This window comes from Pelophylax lessonae (assembly GCF_965119305.1).
Source record: "Pelophylax lessonae genome assembly, chromosome: 3".
NCBI lineage: Eukaryota > Metazoa > Chordata > Amphibia > Anura > Ranidae > Pelophylax > Pelophylax lessonae.
Window position 1 is genome coordinate 93,800,017 of NC_138770.1, and position 23,656 is coordinate 93,823,672.

A 23,656-nucleotide genomic window follows, 5' to 3' on the forward strand; every position below is an offset into this window, starting at 1 on the left:
ATGGTGTCAAATGTGTGTAGTAGCAACCAGGAGAGGAGTACAAAGACAAGTGTGTCTTGCCTACAGTCAAGCATGTTGGTGGGGGTGTCATGGTCTGGGGCTGCATGAGTGCTGCCAACACTGGGGAGCTACAGTTCATTGAGGGAATCATGAAAGCTAACATGTACTGTGACATACTGAAGCAGAGCATGATCCCCTCCCTTCGGAGACAGGGCCTCACGGCAGTATTCCAACATGATAACGACCCCAAACACGCCTCCAGGATGATCACTGCCTTGCTAAAGAAGCTGAGGGTAAAGGTGATGGACTGGCCAAGCATGTCTCCAGACCTAAACCCTATTGAGCATCTGTGGGGAATCCTCAAATGGAAGGTGGAGGAGCGCAAGGTCTCTAACATCCACCAACTCCGAGGAGTGGAAGAGGACTCCAGTGGCAACCTGTGAAGCTCTGGTGAACTCCATGCCCAAGAGGGCTAAGGCAGTGCTGGAAAATAATGGTGGCCACACAAAATATTGACACTTTTCACTTAGGGGTGTACTCACTTTTGTTGCCAGCGGTTTAGACATTAATGGCTGTGTGTTGAGTTATTTTGAGGGGACAGAAAATCTACAATGTTATACAAGCTGTACACTCACTACTTTACATTATAGCAAAGTGTAATTTCTTCAGTGTTGTCACATGAAAAGGTATAAAAGGTATAATAAAATATTTACAAACATTTGAGGGGTTGTATTCACTTTTGGGAGATACTGTTTATATATATATATATATATATATATATATATATATATATATATATATATATATATATATATATGTATATACACTGCTCAAAAAAATTTAAGGAACACTTTTTAATCAGAGTATAGCATCACGTCAGTTACACTTCTGGGGTATTGATCTGGTTAGTTAAGTAGCAGAGGGGGTTGTTAATTGGTTTCAGCTGCTTTGGTGTTAATGAAATTAACAAAAGGTGCACTGGATGGGAAACAATGAGATGCCCTCCAAAACAGGAATGGTTTTACAGGTGGAGGCCACTGACATTTCTTTCCCTACTCATCTTTTCTGACTGTTTTTCACTAGTTTTGCATTTGGCTAGGGTCAGTGTCACTACTGGTAACATGAGGCGATACCTGGACCCTATAGAGGTTGCACAGGCAGTCCAACTCCTCCAGGATGGCACATCAATATGTGCCATTGCCAGAAGGTTTGCTGTGTCTCCCAGTACAGTCTCAAGAGCATAGAGGAGATTCCAGGAGATAGGCAGTTAATCTAGGAGAGCTGGACAGGGCTGTAGAAGGTCCTTAACCCATCGGCAGGACTGGTATCTGCTCCATTGTGCAAGGAGGAACAGGATGAGCACTACCAGAGCATTTCAAAATGACCTCCAGCAGGTGTGAATGTCTCTGACCAAACAATCAGAAACAGACTTCATGAGGGTGGCCTGAGGGCCCAAAGTCCTCTAGTGGGCCCTGTGTTCACTGCCTGGCACCATGGAGCTTGATTGGCATTTGCCATTGAACACCAGAATTAGCAGGTCTGCCACTGGCGCCCTGTGCTTTTCACAGATGAGAGCAGGTTCACCCTGAGACCGTGTGACGGACGTTAATGAGTCAGGAGAAGCCTTGGAGAACATTATGCTGCCTGTGACATCGTTCAGCATGACTGGTTTGGTGGTGGGTCAGTGATGGTCTGAGGAGACATATCCATGAAGGGATGCACAGACCTCTACAGGCTAGACAATGGCACCCTGAATGCCATTAGGTATTGGGATGAAATCTTTGGACCCATTGTCAGACCCTACGCTAGTGCAGTGGGCCCTGGGTTGAGAGTATGCAGACAGTTCCTGGACGATAAAGGAGTTAATACCATTAAATGGCCCCCGTACTCGCCTGACCTAAATCCAATAGAACACCTCTCGGACATTATGTTTTGGTCCATATGACGCCACCAGGTTGCACCTCAGGAGCTCAGTGATGCCCTGGTCCGCATCTGGGAGGAAATACCTCAGGACACCATCCGTCATCTCAAAAGGAGCATGCCCCGACATTGTCAGACATGCATACAAGCACGTGGGGGCCATACAAACTACTGAGTAACATTTTGAGTTGCTGCAATTAAATTTAATCAAAATGGATTAGACTGCTGCAACATTTTTTTACTTTGATTTTTGTGATGTCTTTGAATTCAGCCCTCTGTAGGTTGATAATTTTCATTTACATTAAACGATGTGGCATCTTTTCATTCCTAACACATTACTCAGTCCATATCAGAATAGATATCCAGCATGATATTTTTCCAGTTGAGATCTGATGTGTTTTCAAAGTGTTCCTTTAATTTTTTTGAGAGTTTATATACACAGGTGCATCTCATAAGATTAGTATATTTTGATGATTATGGGCTCTTTCACACGGGCGATCCGATCAGATCCGCCTGTCAGTTTTTTAGGCGGATCTGATCGGATCCTCCATGCAGCTCTATGGGCAGCGGATGTCAGCGGAGACACCTCCGCTGACACCCGCTGCCATCCGTATCCGATCCTGTCCGTGAAATCTGGATGGATGGAAACCCTATATTTCCATCCATTCAGGGATCGGATCGGATTGGATGAGAGCGGACAGGCGGTCCGCTCTCATCCGATCCCCCATAGAGAGCAGCGGGAGCTGTGACACCTCCCTCTCCGCACTGCAAGTGGAGACGGAGCTGTCATCCGCCGGCTCAGCGGGGATCGGCGGATCGATCCCCGCAGAGCAGCAGGGATCCGCCTACAGAGGTGGACCGTGTAAAAAGAGCCCTATGGCTTACAGCTAGTGAAAACCCAAAATTCAGTATCTCTGAAAATGGGAATATTACATAAGACCAATAAAAAATAAAGGATTTTTAATACAGAAATGTTGGCTTACTGAAAAGTATGTCCATGTATGTCCATGTATGAACTCAATACTTGGTCAGGACTCCTTTTGCATGAATGAATGCATCAATGCCACGTGGTGCTCTAGAATTTCCTGGTAGAGGGCGGCGCTGACTTTGGACTTGATAAAACACAGTGGACCAACACCAGCAGATGACATGGCTCACCAAATCATCACTGACTGTGGAAACTTCACACTGGACCTCATGCAACTTGGATTCTGTGCCTCTCCACTCAACCTCCAGACTCTGGGACCTTCATTTCTAAATGAAATGCACAATTTTCCACAATCTGTTATGATATGGGGAGCAATGTCATCTGCTGGTGTTGGCCCAACTGTGTTTTATAGAGTCCAAAGTCAGCACAGCCCTCTACCAGACAATTCTAGAGCACTTCATGCTTCCCTCAGCTGACCAGCTTTATGGAGATGCTGATTTCATTTTCTAGCAGGACTTGGCACCTGCCCACACTGTCAAAAGTACCAATACCTGGTTTAATGATCATGGTATCCCTGTGTTTGATTGGCCAGGAATCTCCCCTGACCTAAACCCTATAGAGAATCTGTGAGGTATTGTCAAGAGGAAGATGAGAGACACCAGACCCAACAATGCAGACGAGCTGAAAGCCGCTATCAAAGCAACCTGGGTGTCCATAACACCTCAGCAGTGCATTGATGCAGTAATTTATGCAAAAAGAGCCCCGAACAAGTACTGAGTGCATTCTATACTGTACATGGACATCCTTTTTGGTAAGCCAACATTTCTGTATTAAAATACTTTTTTTTTTATTAGTCTTATGTAATATCCTAATTTTCTGAGTTACTGAATTTTGGGTTTTCACTAGCTGTAAGCCATACCCTAAAAAAAAAAAAAAAAAAATGCTTGAAATGTATCACTCTGTGTGTAATGCATCAATATGAATTATATGAGTTTCACTTTTTGAATTGAATTACTGAAATAAATTAACTTTTTGATGATATTCTAATTTTATGAGATGCACATTTTGTGCCTTTAATTTCTATTTTTACCTGAATGGGTTGTTTTACAAGGTTAGGGTTTACATATACTTTAACTTGCCCTTATTAATGTTGAATAGAAACAAAAACATAGATTTTCTCACCAATATAATTCCCTTCTGTCCTGCACAGCAAGGATTCGTTCCTGGGCTCTACATGTATGGGGTACCTAGAAAAGACAAAAATACTGCAGTATGACAGAGTATACCAGGAGATTACACCCAATGCTTTGTGTAGTATGAAGTATAGACATTTCAATATTGTATTTATGTTCAAATATACATGAATTGGTGTAAATATCTTAACAATGTGTGTTAATGTTGTAAGCACCTTTGTAATTATAAAGTATGTGTACATGAGGCGAGTAAATTTGTTTATTACATGTGTAATCTGTGCGTCCTTATTCACCGTGCTGCACAATGGTTGTGCTCTACTGCTCCTTCTCACAATGTAAGCCTGAGGCCAGGTTCACACTGCTCCAACATGGAAGTCTGACAACTTCCGATCCGATTTCGCCCTACGACTACATGTCCGACTTCCATGTGACTTCAATGAACGCATCCGACTTTGATCCAACAATACCATGCTCTTTGAGTCTGCTATGAATCTTGAGGGAGGGAAACCTATGCCAAAAAGAATCCAGCATCACCGCCAAGGGCATGATGGGGCGGTGATGTCACAAGGGGGCGCAGTCTCCAGGTGACTTCACTTGATGGCCACGCCCCATGGCTATATGAGAACTGGCAGAAAACGGAGCTGGCACAATTTTGGGAGCTAGCGTCGGGAGAAGACATCAGCAGCGGAGGTAGAAGAACCGGCAGAAGAACTGTCGGGAGAAGACATGAGCAGTGGAGGGAGAAGAATTGGCAGAAGAACCAGAGGAAGAAGACAGAAGTAGAGGGAGAAAAACCTGAGGAAGAAGACATCAGCGGAGGGAGAAGAACCAGAGAATGAAGAAAAACCGGCAGAAGAACCAGAGGAAGACGACATCAGCAGAGGAGGGAAAAGAACTGGAGGAGATAGAAGAACTGGAGGGGTAGAAGAAACGGAGAAAGAAGACATGTTGCAGCTACGACAGGGGACATTTTTCATTTTTAATAAAGGATTTGTCAAAAACCGTCTTTTGTTTTTTTTTACACTGCCTTTTTTGGAGTTGAATGGGTAGGGGTACAATATACAATAGACGGTCCATTCTCATCCGATTCCCCCATGGAGAATAGCAAGGATCTGACACCTCTGTCTCCGCACACAGTGGGGAGACAGAGCTGTCATCTGCCTGCTCAGCGGGAATCGGCGGATCGATCCCCGCTAAGAAAAACGGAGCGGACATGTGTGAAAGGGGCCTTAGTCACAATTCTGCAAAGAAACCGATCAGCTTACAGGTTTTATTGCTAAAGCTTAATTAAACAAGCTGAGGTTAGAAGCTGATTGCTTTCTTGGCAGAATTGTGACTTATTTTGCCCTCTCTAGCTATAGTAAATAAACCCCAATAAGTCCATACCACCACTTTATAAATGGATTACTTTTTTATCTATAATTCAATTAATTTTTTAAAATTTTATGTATAAATCAATAACATTTTTTATATATATTATATTATACAGGGTTTATATACAGTAGTGCCAACCTATACGCAGCGCGTTGCAAAAAAGGGGGAAGACAGTACAGTTACAATAGAAATCAATAAAAGAGAAAGGAGAGGGCCCTGCTCATTTGAGTTTACAAGCTAAAAGATTCTATTTTACAATATCTCCTTTTTTTAAAGTCACTGGATTTATATTTTGCAGATTACACCAGGAGAGCATCTCCTGTCTTTTCATTTGCTGATCTTGCCCACAATTGCAATGTTTCATCAATTCTGGGGATTCACAGGGAGGCACATATATGGTATTGTGGCTGTGAAGGTGGGAGGCTTTTGCTTGATGATATAAAACTACATCTTCAGAGGAAGTCTCCAAGGCACAGCAGAAGCACATTGCTATTCAACAAGCACATTGCTGCATGCACCAAAGAATGTCTACTGTTACCACAAAAGCGTCATTTAAAGATGAAGTTTATTCTGATAATATTTTTACTTCCCTGGTTTCTCCTTTCCTGCTAATTACCATGTTTCCCCAAAAATAAGACCGGGTCTTATATTAATTTTGGCTATAAAAACGCACTAGGGCGTTTCAGGGGATGTCTTATTTATTTATGGTATGTAAAAAGACGAACTTAAAGATTGTAACCTAAGGATTGTAACCCTAAAATAAATAAATATCCTGATCCTTTAAAGCATGGTAGACAGCACAGTGCTTGTGTTGTGTCATTTAGCCCTTTTTATGTTCCAAAAAACCTGGAATAAAATAATATAATGATAAAAAAAGTTCTCTCCCTGTCAGCTCAGGAGCCAGCATTATGACATTCTGTAATCCCAAAAATAAACCTTGGATAAAGTCATTGTAAAAATATGTAATGGATTTGTAAGAAGATTATGTAATGTGTAGTGTGTCTCCTTTTGTAACTTTATTGTGGAAAATACCTTATTTACAGCGCCGTTGGGCACTCACGTGACCCTCCGGAGCTCTACTTTCCCTCTCCGAATATTGCAGAAGGAGGGGCTGAGATCAAGGATTTTACTAGGGCTTATTTTTGTGGTAGAGCTTATATTGCAGCCATCCCTGAAAATCATGCTAGGTCTTATTTTCGGGGTAGGGCTTATTTTCAGGGAAACAGGGTAATTTTAAATAAATCCTTTCCGTTTTAATGCCACACCTTCTTATAGACCCAGTGGCATCACTTGATCTCTGTGCTTCTCTTTGTATATCAGGCAGATCATGACTGGTGGAAGGGGCTGGCAGTGTCCTGGACATAGCTTTGTGAAAACCTCACAGCTCCCTGCCTCGGTACTCCTCTCAAGAGTCCACAGCCCTGTTGCAAGCAGTAGGCTGGCTCTTGGGAAGAGGTTTGCAAATAATAAAATACCTTGATGCATAGGCCTTCATCACAGGATGTGTTGGGTGTGCCTGGCACATTCTAATCACCCTGTGCAGTGCAGCTTCCCCTTAGTAAACTGTGTTTACTATGCTTCAGTTTGTGAATGAACAGGAAGCCGCTCAGCACAGAAGTGAGACATCAAGTGTCTGTTTAGACGCCTGATATTTTACCAAAGCCCCCCAACAGGACTCCTAACAAATTTTGTAAAAAAATAAAAATAATATTGAAAAAAAACTAAAAAATTATAAAAAAAACTCACCCTCCACTGCTCTGAGGACACCGTCCTCAGCCCTACTGACAACATCTACTGTCCTACTCACACTGAACTCTGCTATACTGACACCATCTACTGCCCTACTGACACCACCCATGTTTTCAAACATGTTAAAATAAGATATATATATATATATACTGTATATTATATATATGCACTCATGTATGTTTGAGCTTTGGGATGCACACCCTAATGCAATAGGCTCGCCTATGTCTTGATGGATGGGTGTCAGTCTGGAGGAGTGAGCATCTATAGGTGGGCTGCATTTGCATGTAGACTGCCCACCTGTGATGTTGAGGCTCCATGTTTGAAATTGAAATCCAATGAATGAAAGGGGCGGGCCAGGGAAGGTCAGTTTGGGGAGAAAAGTCTAGATGATGCTGGATGTCCTCCAGCAAGGAAAAGAGGCAAGCTCTATCTGACTTGCTGTAGCTTTGAATACAAAGTGTGCAGTTAAATCAGAATAAGCAATTACAGTACGGGGATGGGGCCTGTACAACTGTGCAAGACTGAAGGGAAGAGTTCAGCTTTAACATGTTGGTTCTCAGACTATGTACATTTTAGGATTTAGAATTCCCAAACTCACATGACCTGTAGCTGCAATGTTGTCTTTGTGTTTTGCATGTAACTCAGAATCATCCACCTAACATTAGATTATTAGTTATGGGTGGAGTGACCCTGAAGGAGTACATTTTAAATTCCTGTATAACTTACACGCTATCAGAGATCTTGTCTGCTAAGGAGCAGAGTGAGGACCATCCATCCCATTCAGATTCCATTATCACTGGACTGAAAGACACACAGATATTCTGTTAATGAATGATATATGTATTCATATATATATAGCATTATATATTGCAACACATACACACATACATACATATAGTACAGCGCAAGATTATGAACGTAAAGCAGTATTCCAAGCAGCCAATCAAATAATCAGAACCCTGAAAGTTGGTTTCTGATCGGCTACTATTACTCTTTGCATTACATACGCCTGCTTTGCTACTTATTAGCTACAAATAGAAGAATATCCAGGCACTCCTCTGCCCTACAGATGTAGCACTGTCCCCGTAGGGCTTGCTGTATGATGAGTTCTTGGGCCTCCTCTGATTACCTGCAGACAGTCACTCAGGGACAGTTCACTGCCCCCTCCACCTCCTATGTATTGTGATCAAAGCCCAACTGTAAATGTACACCTTTTTTAGCACTTTATAGCCCTACACCATGTTATATAATGGCTATATAATAAGCTGCAGCGACCGGAGACCGGCATAATCACCGGGGACAGCGTCGTAGGAGGACCGGAGGAAGAAGAAGACCAGAGGAGGCAAAGGAGCAGAAGGGCAAAAGAGCAGAAGAGCGGAGGGCAGAAGAGCGGAGGGGAGAAGACCGGATAAAGATTTTTAATAAACTTTTCAAAACGTCTCCTGTCATTATTTACATACACTGCCTTTTATGGGGTCAATGGGTAGGGGTACAGTGTACCCCTACCCATTCACATAGGGAGGGGGTCCGGGATCTGGGGGGGCCCCCTTGTTAAAGGGGGCTTCCAGATTCCGATGAGTTCCCTGCCCGCAGACCCCCACAACCACCGGCCAGGGTTGTGGGGATGAGGCCCTTGTCCTCATCAACATGAGGGCAAGGTGCTTTGGGGTGGGGGGGGTGCAGAGCCCCCCCTGCCCCAAAGCACCCACAACCCCCCATGTTGAGGGCGTGTGGCCTGGTAGGGTCCAGGGGGGTGGGGCCGATCGCTCGTCCCCTCCCCTTTCCTGGCCTGCCGGCCTGCATGCTCGGATACGGGGGTTGGTATCGATTTTGGGGGGGACCCCGTGCCGTTTTTTCGGCGTGGGGCTACCCTCAAATTCCATACCAGACCCGAAGGGCCTGGTTTGTAGCCTGGGGGAAACCCCACGCCGTTTTTTTCCCCATTTTGACGTGGAGTTCCCCCTCAAGATTCTCACAGCGCAAGTCGCACCGCAAGTCGGATCATCCTGATCCGACTTGCGGTGCGCCTTCCATTCAAATCAATAGGCTCCCATAGGGAACCATTGATTTTGAATGGAGGCAGAAAAAACTGCTGCTAAAAGCTACGTGGCCAAACGTGCAATAACGCCAATGGAAAAAGCTACTGAAAGCACGTTTTTATAGCTGCTTTTTCCTGGCGTTAGAAGTGGCTCTGCAGCTCGTTTTTTCTTACGCCCTGTGTGCATGAGGGCTAAAAGGAAGGCAGAAGAAAAGACCAAGTAGTCTATTGAGTCTGCCTTTTTTTTGTTTGTTTGTTTTTTATAAACATGTTTTGTATTTTGTTTGTTAATTTTTTTGACTGACTATAGATCTATGTTTGCCCCAAGTGTTTTTGAAGCCATTAAGTCCCGGTTCACACTTGTGCGATGCGGGAACGCTGCGAAGATGCAGCGTGATCCCGCATCACATCCGCACCTCTGGCAGTTCACACAATTAAAAGTTAACGACACCCCCGGGTTGCGATCGCATATCGCAGTGCGATCTGCAAGTTTGCACAGAATCGGATCGCACTAGTATGAACCACTATGCGATCTGATTCTGCTGCGGCTAAAAAAAGCCTCATGTGTGAGTTTATTGCGGATGCGGTGCGAATTCAGCCATACAAAGTGTATGGCTGAACTCGCACCGCACATGAGATCGCATGTAATTTAGGAGCAGTGCGCTCCGAATTTACATGCGATCTCGGCAAACGCACATATGTGAAAAGGAACTAAGGCTCCTTTCACACGTTCCGCCTCCGTTGGCGGACTCCGTGTTGCTCAGAAGGGGATTGATACATTGTTCCCTGCTGAGCAGGAAGGTGACAGCTCCCTCTCTGCTCTATGTGCAGAGAGGGAGGTGTCAGAGCCCCGCTGCTCTCTATGGGGGAATCGGATGAGAGCGGATTGCCTGTCTGCTCTCATCCTATCGGATCTGATCCGATCCCCTGGACGGATGGAAAATAGGGTTTCCATCCGTCCGGATTTCACGGACAGGATCAGATGCGGATTGCAGCGGGTGTCAGCGGACATGTTACCGCTGACATCCACTGCTCCATAGGGATGCATGGAGGATCCAATCAGATCTGCCTAAAAAACTGACAGGCGGATCTGATTGGATCGTTCGTGTGAAAGGAGCCTTAATCTTAGTCAGTGTTCATGAGTCCATTTTTTTTAAATGCTCCTCTTCCTTGTGAATGACCAGAATCTTACAATAGAAGCGTTCATTACCTACATTTTATACCCTAACAGAGCACTCTACACTGCTCTGCTCCACTCAAAACGGAATTATTCATTTTGGGCAGTATGTTAACCACTTCAGCTCTGGAAGGTTTTATCCCCTTAACCACTTTAAGACCAGAAGGAATTGCCCCCTTCCTGACAAGGCCATATTTTGCAATTCGGCACTGCGTTACTTTAACTGACAATTGTGCGGCCGTGCAATGCTGTACCCAAATAAAATTGATGTCCTTTTTTCCCCACAAATAGAGCTTTATTTTGGTGGTATTTGATCACCTGTGTGATTTTTATTTTTGCGCTATAAACATAAAAATAGCAACAATTCTGAAAAAAAAAAAATGTTTCACATTCTGCTATATGACATTCTCAAAAAAAAATGTAAAAATCAAAAATTTGTAACATTTTACGCCAATTTGTTTTCTGCTACATATTTTTGGTAAAAAAATCGAAATAAGTGTATTTTGATTGGTTTGCGCAAAATTTATCGCGTCTACTAACTACGGGAAAGATTTATGTCATTTTTATTGTTTTGGGTTTTTTTTACTAGTAATGGCGGCAATCTGCGGTTTTATGCGGGACTGCGACATTGCGGCGGACAGATCGGACCACTAACTGACATTTTTGACACTTTTGGGGAAACCAGTGACATTACTACAGTAATCAGTGCTAAAAAATATGCACTCTTGCTGTAATAATGACACTGGCAGGGAAGGAGTTAACAATGTGGGTGATCAAGAGGTTAAATGTGAGCCTAGGGAAGTGATTCTCACTGTGGGGGGGGGGGGCGTGGCTTGTGAAATGACAATAGAGACCTGTAATCCTATATAGAAAGATCACATGGGCTCTATGATCATCCCAGGGAGAAGAACGGTCAGCTGTGTTTACAATAGCTGATAGTTCTTCTATCTCAGCGGGGAATGATTGCGGGTGTCAGGCGGCAATCAGAGCCGCCTGCCCGCTGCATCGGCTTCCCCGCTGACGAGTGGGGGCAGGAGTGCGCCACCGGCGGCATGCCTCCTGTGAGCGAGCGACATACAGCTACAGCGATTGGCCCAGGAGAGGCTGCCTGCCGCAGTATAACTGCTGCGGGTGGTCGTAAAGCGTAAAGCGGTTAATGACCAGGCCATTTTTTGCAATTCGGCACTGCATTATTTTAGCTAACAATTGCGCGGTCATGCGACTCTGTACTTAAATATAATTGATGTCCTTTTTTTCCCCACAAATAGAGCTTTGTTTTGGTGGTATTTGATCACCTCTGCTGTTTTTAGATTTTGCGCTATAAACAAAAAAAAAAAAAAAGAGAGGAAAAAAAAAACCAATATTTTTTACTTTCTGCTATAAAACATTCCCAATAAAAAAATTAAAAAATATTTTTTTTTTATCAGTTTAGGCCAATTTGTATTCTGATACATATTTTTGGTAAAAAAAAAAAAAAAAAAGCTAAATAATATGCACTGTTACTGTATAAATGACACTGGCAGGGAGGGGGTTAATACTAGGGGTGATCAAGAGGGTAAATGTAAGCTTAATTGTGCTTGCTAACTATGGGGGGGGGGCTCTGTGACAGGCACACAAAGATTGGTGTTTCAGCTAAGCTGAAACACACGATCTCTGTGTGCCTGTTTGACAGAAGAGCCACATGCTTTGTTTACATAGGCAGGCGGCTCCCCTGTCAGTTTCTCTGAAGATTGTGGGAGGCCAGCGGCGATCAAGCCCGCTCCTCCTGCGGTCTGACTCGTGCTGTGTCTAATCACAGCAGAAGCGCGGCTCCAGCGACACGCACGCAATGCCGAGACCGTGTGCACAAAATCATGTACATGTACGTGATTATGCGCAGCCGAGCCGCCCTGCGTGGGGGGGGGGGGTCGGCAAGTGGTTAAAGCCACCCAAAAGGGAAAGCTCCACTTATCTGCCTCCTCCCACATTTGGCACCTTTCAGGGGGAGGGGGGGGGTACCTGTTTTTCACAGGTACCCGCTCCCTCTTCCAGCTAACTCGTCCGGGATTTCGGCCCGCCTCTTCCTTTCCCCGCCACCAGGCCAATCACAAAGCGCAGCGCGCTTTGTGCATGCACAGTAAGGAACCGGCTGTGAAGCCGCAAGGTTTCACTGCCGGTTTCCCTTACCTGAGATGGCGGCAGCAGCACCAGAGAGCCAATTGAAAAAGCTGTGTACTAGGCCTTATCATTGGCTGCCTTCAATGTTTAATGCCAGTTTAAACATTTTTCTTTTTTTATGTGACAAGTTCCACCAACAGAAAAAGTAAAAACCTGTCCTTGGACTGGGAGTTGTGACCATACTGCAAAGAATAATTGCAAGTTTCGGTCTAGGGGACAGGAAATGCAAGTTTACTTACCCGATCCTCCACTTCCCAGGCAGACAGTGCTCTCTGAATCTCCGACAGTGGACTTCTCCTCTGGCAGTGGACTCTGCCTTAGACTTTATGAGATCAGAGGTCATCTGCCTGCCGAATCATAGGGGAGAAGAAGCTGCAGGGACCGGCCTTTCAGCACGGAGGAGCATGCGGGAGCAGGGGATCAGGAAGGTAATAATGTTTTTTCTGTCCCCTAGACATGAACAAGCATTTAACCACTGCAGTGTGGGGGCAGCCCCCCTTCAAGGGAGGATTTTTACTTTTCCCAGAGTTCGCATTCTCTCACACATAGTACACTACCTAGCAAAAAAACACAGAAAACAAAATACAACCATACCCTTCAACGTAGTCCATATCGAAGTCATAGTTTTCAAAGTGATCAGTCATAATTTTGCCAGAAATTTTAATGATGCCCCCTACAGGACAAGAAGAAAAACAATCAGATCAGCAAAACATTGTACAGTTTACACCAGTGGGCTCCAAACTTTGCCCTGGGGGCCATATGTGGCCTTTATCTCTCCCTTGGGGCACTGTTCCACCAATTGACACTAATGATGGGGCACTATTCCCCCCACTAACACCATCAATGGGGCACTATTCTTCCCATTGATACCAACAATAGGGCACTATTCTTCCCATTGATACCAACAACGGGGCACTATTATTCCCATTGATACCAACAACGGGGCACTATTCTTCCCATTGATACCAACAATGGGGCACTATTCTTCCCATTGATACCAACAATGGGGCACTATTCTTCCCATTGATACCAACAATGGGGCACTATTGTTCCCATTGAAACCAACAATGGGGCACTATTCTTCCAATTGATACCAAAAATGGGGCACTATTGTTCCCATTGATACCAACAATGGGGCACTATTCTTCCCATTAATACCAAAAATAGGGCACTATTCTTCCCATTAATACCAACAATGGGGCACTATTCTTCCCATGAATACCAACAATGGGGCACTATTCTTCCCATTGATACTAACAATGGGGCACTATTCCTCCCATTGATACTAACAATGGGGCACTATTCTTCCCATGAATACCAACAATGGGGCACTATTCTTCCCATTGATACTAACAATGGGGCACTATTCCTCCCATTGATACTAACAATGGGGCACTATTCCTCCCATTGATACCAACAATGGGGCACTATTCCTCCCATTGATACCAACAATGGGGCACTATTCCTCCCATTGATACCAACAATGGGGCACTATTCCTCCCATTGATGCCAACAACGGGGCACTATTTTTCCCATTGATACCAACAATGGGGCACTATTCTTCCCATTGATACCAACAATGGGGCACTTTTCTTCCCATTGATATCAACAATGGGGCACTTTTCTTCCCATTGATACCAACAATGGGGCACTTTTCATACCATTGATACCAACAATGGGGCACTTTTCTTACCATTGATACCAACAATGGGACACTTTTCTTACCATTGATACCAACAATGGGGCACTATTCTTCCCATTGATACCAACAATGGGGCACTATTCCTCCCATTGATACCAACAATGGGGCACTATTCCTCCCATTGATACCAACAATGGGGCACTATTCTTCTCATTGATACCAACAATGGGGCACTATTCTTCTCATTGATACCAACAATGGGGCACTATTCTTCCCATTAATACCAAAAATAGGGCACTATTCTTCCCATTAATACCAACAATGGGGCACTATTCTTCCCATGAATACCAACAATGGGGCACTATTCTTCCCATTGATACTAACAATGGGGCACTATTCCTCCCATTGATACTAACAATGGGGCACTATTCTTCCCATGAATACCAACAATGGGGCACTATTCTTCCCATTGATACTAACAATGGGGCACTATTCCTCCCATTGATACTAACAATGGGGCACTATTCCTCCCATTGATACCAACAATGGGGCACTATTCCTCCCATTGATACCAACAATGGGGCACTATTCCTCCCATTGATACCAACAATGGGGCACTATTCCTCCCATTGATGCCAACAACGGGGCACTATTTTTCCCATTGATACCAACAATGGGGCACTATTCTTCCCATTGATACCAACAATGGGGCACTTTTCTTCCCATTGATACCAACAATGGGGCACTTTTCTTCCCATTGATACCAACAATGGGGCACTTTTCATACCATTGATACCAACAATGGGGCACTTTTCTTACCATTGATACCAACAATGGGACACTTTTCTTACCATTGATACCAACAATGGGGCACTATTCTTCCCATTGATACCAACAATGGGGCGCTATTCCTCCCATTGATACCAACAATGGGGCACTATTCCTCCCATTGATACCAACAATGGGGCACTATTCTTCTCATTGATACCAACAATGGGGCACTATTCTTCTCATTGATACCAACAATGGGGCACTATTCTTCCCATTAAAAACAATGATGAGGCACTAATTCCAGGGCAATTTTCTACTCCCACTGGGCGCAGTCTGGCCCCCCTTGAAGGACAGTAAAGTGGCCCTTTGCTTAGAAATCTTGGAGACCCCTGGTATACAGGAGATTCAGGAATGACTGCGATGGGAAATATTTCACTCTGATGCCATCACTGGGTCTCTGTGCTTTTCTAAGTAATGCAGGCAGATGGTGGCTGGTGGAAGTGGCCAGCAGGGTTCTGTACACAGCTTCCCGAACAGCAGGAGGTGTTATGCAAATATCAAAATGCCTTGTTGGGTAGATATCAATTTGGAGGAGTGGACTTTCCTGAGCAGGCTTTATTGGCAATCAGACCGCCCTAGGTAATTCCTACATGCAACACTGAGCCTCCATGATTAAAAGAACTGGAATCCAATGAATGAAAGGGATGAGCTAGGAAAAGTAGGGCTGAAGAGGAAAGGGCTGGGTGATGCTGGAGGCCAGGACATGAGACAGGCCCTATCCGCCTAGCTTCTAATGCACACTGTGAGCAGCTCCCCTTGTGCAGTGACAAACCTATATAACAGTGCAAGAAGGTATGGCTGGAGTTCAGCATTTATGTAACTAATTTATTGAAAGCCATCTACTGAGGTGAAATTTTGTCCCTTGCTTCTGATTGGCCAAATAATTATCTGCAGGTGTGTCAAAAGGTTTTGAAAGCCCATGGGGATGGGAAGATCAGTGATCTTGTAACCACTGTGATTGGCTGTCACAGTGGTCACTTGATCATGAGCCAATCCCCCCGACCACTAATCATTAGTGGGGAACGAGGTCTGTCTTTGACAGCTCAGTCTCTGTGATGGGAATATGTAGTGACCGCCCTCTCAGCACAGAAACATCAGCCACCATGTGACACGAACGTGAGGCTGTGTGGGCATAAAGCCCACCCTTTACTGCAGCACATATATGTTATACAGGCTTTAACAGGTTAAAAATGTGTTCAACTGCATCTAATGTGAACGAGAAGGAGGGCCGGGACAAGGGGTGGGCAGGAGGGATGGCTGCCCTGGGCACTGTGGTATCATGTGAGGTAGGGGGTGGAACCAAAAGGAGATGGGGCAAGGGGATTTAGGTTGAAAGGGGGAATTTGGAGGCGGCAAGGGGGAAGTAATGTTCTTGGGGAACAGGGGGGGTGCTAAGAGATAAAAGATTTGTGCTAGAAGGCGGGGATTTGGGAGGAGTTTGTGCTGGGAGGGGGAAATTTGAAGTGAGGGGGAGAAGATGTACTAGGAGGGGAAATTTTAGGGGTAGAGGATTTGTGCTAGGAAGGGTGATTTTTTTTTGAGGGGGGCATTTAAACTGGGGGGATTTGAGGGATGGGGGGGGGGGGGCAAAGATTTGTGCTGAGAGGGGGAATTTCAGCAGGGGGGCAATTTGTACTGGGAGGAGGGGGATTTACACATAGAGGTAAGCATGCAGATCAGTGCTCAGTGTTTCTGTGGGAAGATTTTTATTGACACATAATGCTCATACATCTTGGGGGGGGGGTTGCAGTTTGGCATGTTTGCCCTGGTCTCTAAATGACCTTGTCCCACCACTGACGAGAAGTCCCGGGGTGCCCCATGTCAATTACCATCACAAGAAGGCCCCATTCACACCTAGCGTTTTCATGGTGCTGCCCTGCTACACTTAACAAATGCGCCAAAATAGCTCATGCAGCCTTTTGCTGCATTCCAATTTTGCGCATTTTCACCTGTGAGTTTTAACTACTTAACGACCGCCCGCTGCAGCTTTACTGCGGCAGGCAGCCCCTCCTAACTGTACGCGAACCAACTTGCCTGCAGCAAGGGGGCGAGCGCGCGCCACCGGCGGCAGGGACTCCGATGCACAGGGCAGGCGGCTCCAATTGCCACCTGACACCCGCGATCGTTCCCCGCTGAGACAGAAGAATGGTCAGCTGTTGTAAACACATCCGACCGTTCTCTCTGGAATGATCACAGTGTGCCTGTGAGCCTTCTATATAGGATCACAGGTCTCTATGGTCATTCCATAAGCCCCGCCCCCATACAGTTAGAGACACGCTCCTAGGTATACATTTAACCCCTTCATCACCCACTGTGTTAACCCCTTCCCTGCCAGTGTCATTATTTCAGTAACAGTGCATATTTTTAGCACTGATCACTGTAGTAATGTCACTGATCCCCCCAAAAGTGTCAAAAATGTCAGTTGGGGGTCCGATCTGTCCGCCACAATGTTGCAGTCCCACCAAAAATCACAGTAAAACCATTAACCAAAAATATGTAGCAGACAACAAATTGGCCTAAAGTGTTAAAAAATGTAGATTTTTTTATTTTTTTGGGGAATCTTATATAGCAGAAAGTGAAAAATATTGTTTTCTTTTTTCAGAATTGTCGCTCTATTTTTGTTTATAGCGCAAAACATAAAAATCGCACAGGTGATCAAATACCACCAAAAGAAAGCTCTATTTGTTTGAAAAAAAGAACATCAATTTTATTTAGGTAGTACCGCACGACCGCGCAATTGTCCATTAAAATAATGCAGTGCCGAATCGCAAAATATGGCCTGGTCATTAAGGGGGAAAATCTTCCGGTCCAGAAGTGGCTAAAATGCATTTTTCTGTCTGCTTGCCACGCTTGGGTGCCATTAACATTGAATGGCACTGCAAATACGACAAGTGTTTTTTGCGTGTTTCTGAAACGCATGCAAAGACATGATTTTGCATGCATTTACAAAACACACAGGTATGAATGGAGCCTAAGGCTAGGTTCTAATCTTTGTGTGTTGGGTATACGCGAAAAATCACATGCTTTCCTGATTTGTAGACAAACATGTGGCACTTTAGCAAACTTACATGTGTGTCAGTAATTGTTATTGGCACGGCACCCCCAAGCATCTGTAAATGTAGGCCCAAACCTTATGGCGCTGCAGTACCATTTAGTTCGTAGCGGTATGTTTTTGGAAAAGAGTCCGGGACTATTCTGCAATTCTTACACATAGAGCAGCCCATTGAAAATGTACAGGCTGTCCTACATGCAACACGTGTACAACACATGGAAACGCACGCATGCAGGCAGTAGTGTGAACCAAACCCAAGAAATCTCAGCAGGAAAGTGGCTTTCCTAAACTCTACAGCTGGGCTGGAGGTTGGGGTCCACCCCAATATGGGACATCCCATTTTTTTTCCCCTTGAAGTGAAAATAATAAGTTCCTATGTTTACATTACAGGGGGTCCCCGGGTTACAAACAAGATAGGGACTGTAGGTTTGTTCTTAAGTTGAATTTGTTTGTAAGTCGAAAAAAAGGTAAATTTTTTAAGTAAAGCTCCAGCCCAAAAAATAATTTTGAAATTTTTTGGATAGCATAGGGAAGGGTTAACACCCCTGTAAAGTTTGTTTTGCTGTCTGTACTCCTGTTCAGAAGATTTCACCCCACATTCTGTCTCTGTGACAATTGGATTTTGAAAATTTTGGGTTGTTGTGGAAACAAGAATTGGTGATAAAGCTCCAATGGAGACGTCTTTTTCCCATGAGAACTCTTACAGGAGTGAATTTCCCTTCCTAGGGGTAAATTTCTCCTCACCTCCTGTTGTCTCCCTCTGTAAGTAGGAGTTGTTTGTAGGTCCATACTTGCCAACTGTCCCGGTTTTGCCGGGACAGTGCCAGCAAATAGAAGCTTGTCCGGGGTAATTTATATTGTCCCTGGAAGCGCCCGTTAATCGGGCTGCCCATAAATGTTACACAGAAGTAGTGAAGCTGAATGGGAGAATTATTCCAACTCTGCTACTTTGGCCTTAAGTTTGAAATTCCCTTTTCAACTTGATTATGAAGAGCATCTGCAAACGCTTGATTTATTCTCCCTGGAGAAGAGACGCTTGAGGGGGGACATGATAGCAATTTTGAAATATCTCAATGGTGATCTCAGCTTAGAAAAAAAGCTGTTCAGTCGAAGGGATTGCATGAGGACTCGGGGGCATACAATGCGATTAGAGGAGAAGCGTTTTAATCTCAGGCAACGTGGGGGGTTCTTTACTGTTAGGGCTACAAGATTGTGGAATTCTCTACCACAAGAGGTGGTTTCTGCTGGTAGTATGGTGGCTTTCAAAAGACTCTTAGACGTACATCTCAAAGATCAGAACATTCAAGGGTATGTGAGATGATTACAGCCACACACACCTACACAGGTTGAACTGGATGGACTATTGTCTTTATTCAACCTCACCTACTATGTAACTATGTAACTTCCTGTAATTCTCTCTATATTGAGTAGACTATAATCTGATGATAAGTAGGCGGAGATTAATTATGTTGAGTGGGCGGAGCTTCGGGGAAATGGGTGTGGTAAGTAATTGATAGCTGTGCTGCAAAGTGTCCCTGGAAATTTTTTTCAAATGTTGGCAAGTAGGTCGGATGTTTGTAACCCGAGGACCGCCTGTATTGTGGATTTTGTGCAATTAAAAAAAGTTTCTCTTAACTTACCAGGCACTCCACTGGATGGGCTGACATCAAAAATCACAGGGGTCTTCAGCAGTGAAAACTGTAGAAAAATAATCAAATTATAACCAAGGACTACAAGCCTGGATGGATGAATTCATCCTTTGTCACAATATACAACAATAGACTAAAAAAAGAAAAAAACTGAAAACCATATCTTTTCCTTTTTTTGGTCAAGTAAATATAAAATGTAGCACATCAATATCATGTATTCTCATTTTCAGACAGCAGGTGGAGCTGTAGGCTCATTTTAAATGTTTGCTAGTTTCTTCTTACCTCCTGTTCAAAAAAAAAAAAACTTTACAGAGCTCAATAGCTCATAATATATCATGATGGGACTGAGTATTTTAAAGAGGTTGTAAACCCATACAATTTTTTATTTATTTTTTTGCAACCTGAAAGAGAAACACATAATGAGCTAGTATGCACTGCATACTAGCTCATTATGAAATACTTACCTTAGAACGAGCCCCCGCCGTGCCACCCGCTTATCTGTATGATGGGCGACATGTCCAGTCACCCATCTTCCGGGATCGCGGCATCCGGCCATCTGATTGTCCGGAGCCGCGGTGACGTCACTCCCACGCACACGCGCGGGAGCCGACGTTCACAGGACGGGGCTCTGAAGGAACGGCCGTTCCTTCAGAGCGCATGCGCTAGTGACGTCACTGGCTGCATGTAAGGTAAATATCTCCTAAACGGTACATGTTTAGGAGATATTTCCACTACCTGTAGGTAAGCCTCATCATAGGCTTACCTATAGGTAATAGTTGCAGAGGAGGGTTTACTTCCTCTTTTAAGGGAACTAGTGTCAGTAAATGAATTTGATTTGACATCAGCTTCCTGTAATGCCTCCTATGACAATGATGAGGTCTGGTGACCCCAAACTTAGTTAATAGAAGAGGGGAAGTTGTGTTAATGTGGGGAAGGACTAGGAGTGCCATCCTCTTTTCTCCAAAATTCACAAGTCTGCGACAAACAATGCGATTTAAATCTGAGGTCTAAAGTGCAGAAAGAGATGACTATGTTATAACCACGGACCAGATTAAACCCCCCCAACACCAACTAGAAGAGAGCTCATCTCTAGACACAATCATAAATCTCATTGGGACATTCCAAGATCTGCAATTCCCCTAAAGCAGCACAGAGGCTGGCAGAGGGAGGGGGCAGCACTAAGGGCCAATCAGTTTAACATGTGCTGACACAGAACATTCTGACAGGAGGGAACAGCAGCAGTGAGATCGACACTCCCGGAAGTGTCAGTTTCTAAAGAGACTTTGAAAGACGATTAACCACTTCTCGACCACTTAAAGCGGTGTTTCAGTCTCACCCCCTCCCCCTCCAAAAATTGTTAAAAAAACATACTGTAGCTGCTGACTTTTAATATTAGGACAGTTACCTGTCCTGGAGTCCAGCGATGTCGGCACCGCAGCCGATGTTGCCATCAGCTGTTGGGTGTTGCCCCTGCCATTGCCGGTAAGAGAATCCAGTAGTGAAGCCTTGCGGCTTCACAGGCGGGTCCCTAATGTGCATGCGTTAAGCGCGCTGCGCATTCAGATTGGCTCGGCGGCGGGGGAAGGAGGAGGGGGCCAAACTTCTGAAACACAGCGCCGCGGCACCGTCTCCCGGAAGTGGGGAAGGGTACCTGTCAAAACAGGTACCCGTTCCCCCCTTCCCCCTGAAAGGTGCCAAATGTGGCACCGGAGGAGGGGGGGGGGGGAAGAAAATGAGCCGAAGTTCCACTTTTCGGTGTAACTCCACTTTAATGACCAAGCCATTTTTTGTGATTCAGCACTGCGTTACTTTAACGGAAAATTGCGCGGTCGTGCAACGCTGTATCGAAATAAAATTGATGTCCTTTTTTTGCCACAAATATAGCTTTCTTTTGGTGGTATTTGATCACCTCTGCGATTTTTATTTTTTGCACTATAAACAAAAAAAGAGCGACAATTCTGAAAAAAAAAAAACAATATTTTTCACATTCTGCTATATGATATTCCCCAAAAAAAATTTAAAAATCAAAATTTTTCATCCTTTCAGGCCAATTTGTATTCTGCTACATATTTTTGGTATAACAAAATCACAATAAGCGTTTTTTGATTGGTTTGCGCAAAGGTTATTGCGTTTACAAACTAAGGGAAAGATTTATGTAATTTTTATGTATTTATTTTTTTTTTTTTTACTAGTAATGGCGGTGATCTGCGATTTTTAGCAGGACTGCGACATTGCCGTGGACAGATCGGACACCTGACTGACATTTTTGACACTTTTGGGGGGACCAGTGACATTACTACAGTAATCAATGCACTGTTACTGTAATGATGACACTGGCAGGGAAGGGGTTAACCTAGGGGTGATCAAAGGGTTACGTGTGAGCCTAGGGGAGTGTTTTCTAACTGTATGGGGGATGGGCTTGTGAAATGATCATAGAGACCTGTGATCCTATATAGAAGGATCACAGGAGCTCTGTGATCATTACAGGGAGACGAACGGTCCGCTGTGTTTACAATAGCTGACCGTTCTTCTCTCTCAGCGGGGAGCGATCGCGGGTGCCTAGCGGCAATCGCGGGCCCACTGCCTAGTGAGGGTGGGAGTAGTGAGGGTGGGAGGGAGCAGGCGGCGGGGGGTGTCTGTATAATAATGCCCCCAGGAGTCCCTATGAAGAGGAATTCACTTTCTACAACAGAGTGGAGATCGGAGCTGACAGTGACAGTATAAAGCCGTACAAAGGACTACGTCGCTAGCCTGTGAGCCTCTAGGGGGCGAGCTCGTGCCGCCGGAGGCACGCTCCCGCTCCCACTCGTTCCCTAACAAGTCCGCGCGTGTGAACGGCGGACCCAATGTCCGCCGGTCACTCGCGATCTCTCCGTGGAGAGGGAGAAAGGCAGGCGGCTGATGTAAACAAAGCCGTCTGTCATTCTCCCTGATCTAACTGCAGAGATCATACAATCCTGTAGGATCGTATGTCTCTGTGGTTACATCACTAGCCACACCCCTTTACAGTTAGAAGTTCGCCCCTAGGGACACACTTAACCCCTGCATCACCAATAAAGTTAACCCCTTCCCTGCCAGTGTCATTTTTACAGTAACATTGCATATTTATAGCACTGATTACTGTAGTAATGTCACTGGTACCCCCAAAAGTGTCAAAAATGTCAGTCAAGGGTCCGATCTGTCCGCTGCAATGTCGCAGTCCCACAAAAAAAAAATCGCCGCCATTACTCGTTAAAAAAAAACCCACCAAAAATAACATAAATCTTTCCCTTAGTAAACGCATTAACTTTTGCGCAAACCAATCAAAATACGCTTATTGCGATTTTTTTTTACCAAACATATGTAGCAGAAAACAAATTGGCCAAAAAAGTTAAAAAATTTTGATTTTTAAATTTTTTTCGGGGAATTTCATATAAAAAAATGTGTAAAATATTGTTATTTTTGCAAAATTGACGCTCTTTTTTTGTTTGATCAAAAATTCGCACAGGTGATCAAATACCACCAAAAGAAAGCTCTGTTTGTGGGAAAAAAGGATGTCAAATTGGTTTAGGTACAGCGTCGCACGACCGCGCAATTGTCCGTTAAAGTCACGCAGTGCCGAATCGCAAAAAACCCCCTGGTCAGGAAGGGGGTAAAATCTTACGGGGCTTAAGTGGTTAAAAGGATATTACACCTTTACAAAAAACCTGCATATGCAGGTAAGGCTCCTCTCACACTTGTGCAACTTGGGACTGCAAAGTCATACTCCATGATTTCCAATGAGTACCGTTCATATCTGTGCGACTTCAAGTCGAAGCAACTTCAAAGTAGTCCCTGCACTAATTTGGTCCTACTTTGATGCGTTTTGAGCTCCAGAGACCTCAAGATTACACAGGCATTGCTTCAAGTCCAGTCGAAGTCACCTTCCTGAAATGAATTTTTGCAGGTTGGGATGTCTGGGCCTAGT

At 44.5% G+C, this 23,656-nt stretch overlaps 1 protein-coding gene across 3 annotated transcripts in view; it reads right to left on the minus strand.

Moving 5' to 3' along the window:
• PKHD1 (PKHD1 ciliary IPT domain containing fibrocystin/polyductin) overlaps positions 1 to 23,656 on the minus strand; it is a 1,006,139-nt gene that overhangs the window by 949,848 nt on the left and 32,635 nt on the right. For all 3 annotated transcript variants that reach the window (XM_082249887.1, XM_082249888.1, XM_082249886.1), the window contains exons 6-9: positions 19,702 to 19,759; positions 13,131 to 13,209; positions 7,891 to 7,965; positions 4,031 to 4,095 (exon numbers count right to left, since the gene is read on the minus strand). In XM_082249887.1, the coding sequence (XP_082106013.1) occupies positions 4,031 to 4,095; positions 7,891 to 7,965; positions 13,131 to 13,209; positions 19,702 to 19,759 (277 nt within the window). The remainder of the gene's footprint in view (positions 1 to 4,030; positions 4,096 to 7,890; positions 7,966 to 13,130; positions 13,210 to 19,701; positions 19,760 to 23,656) is intronic.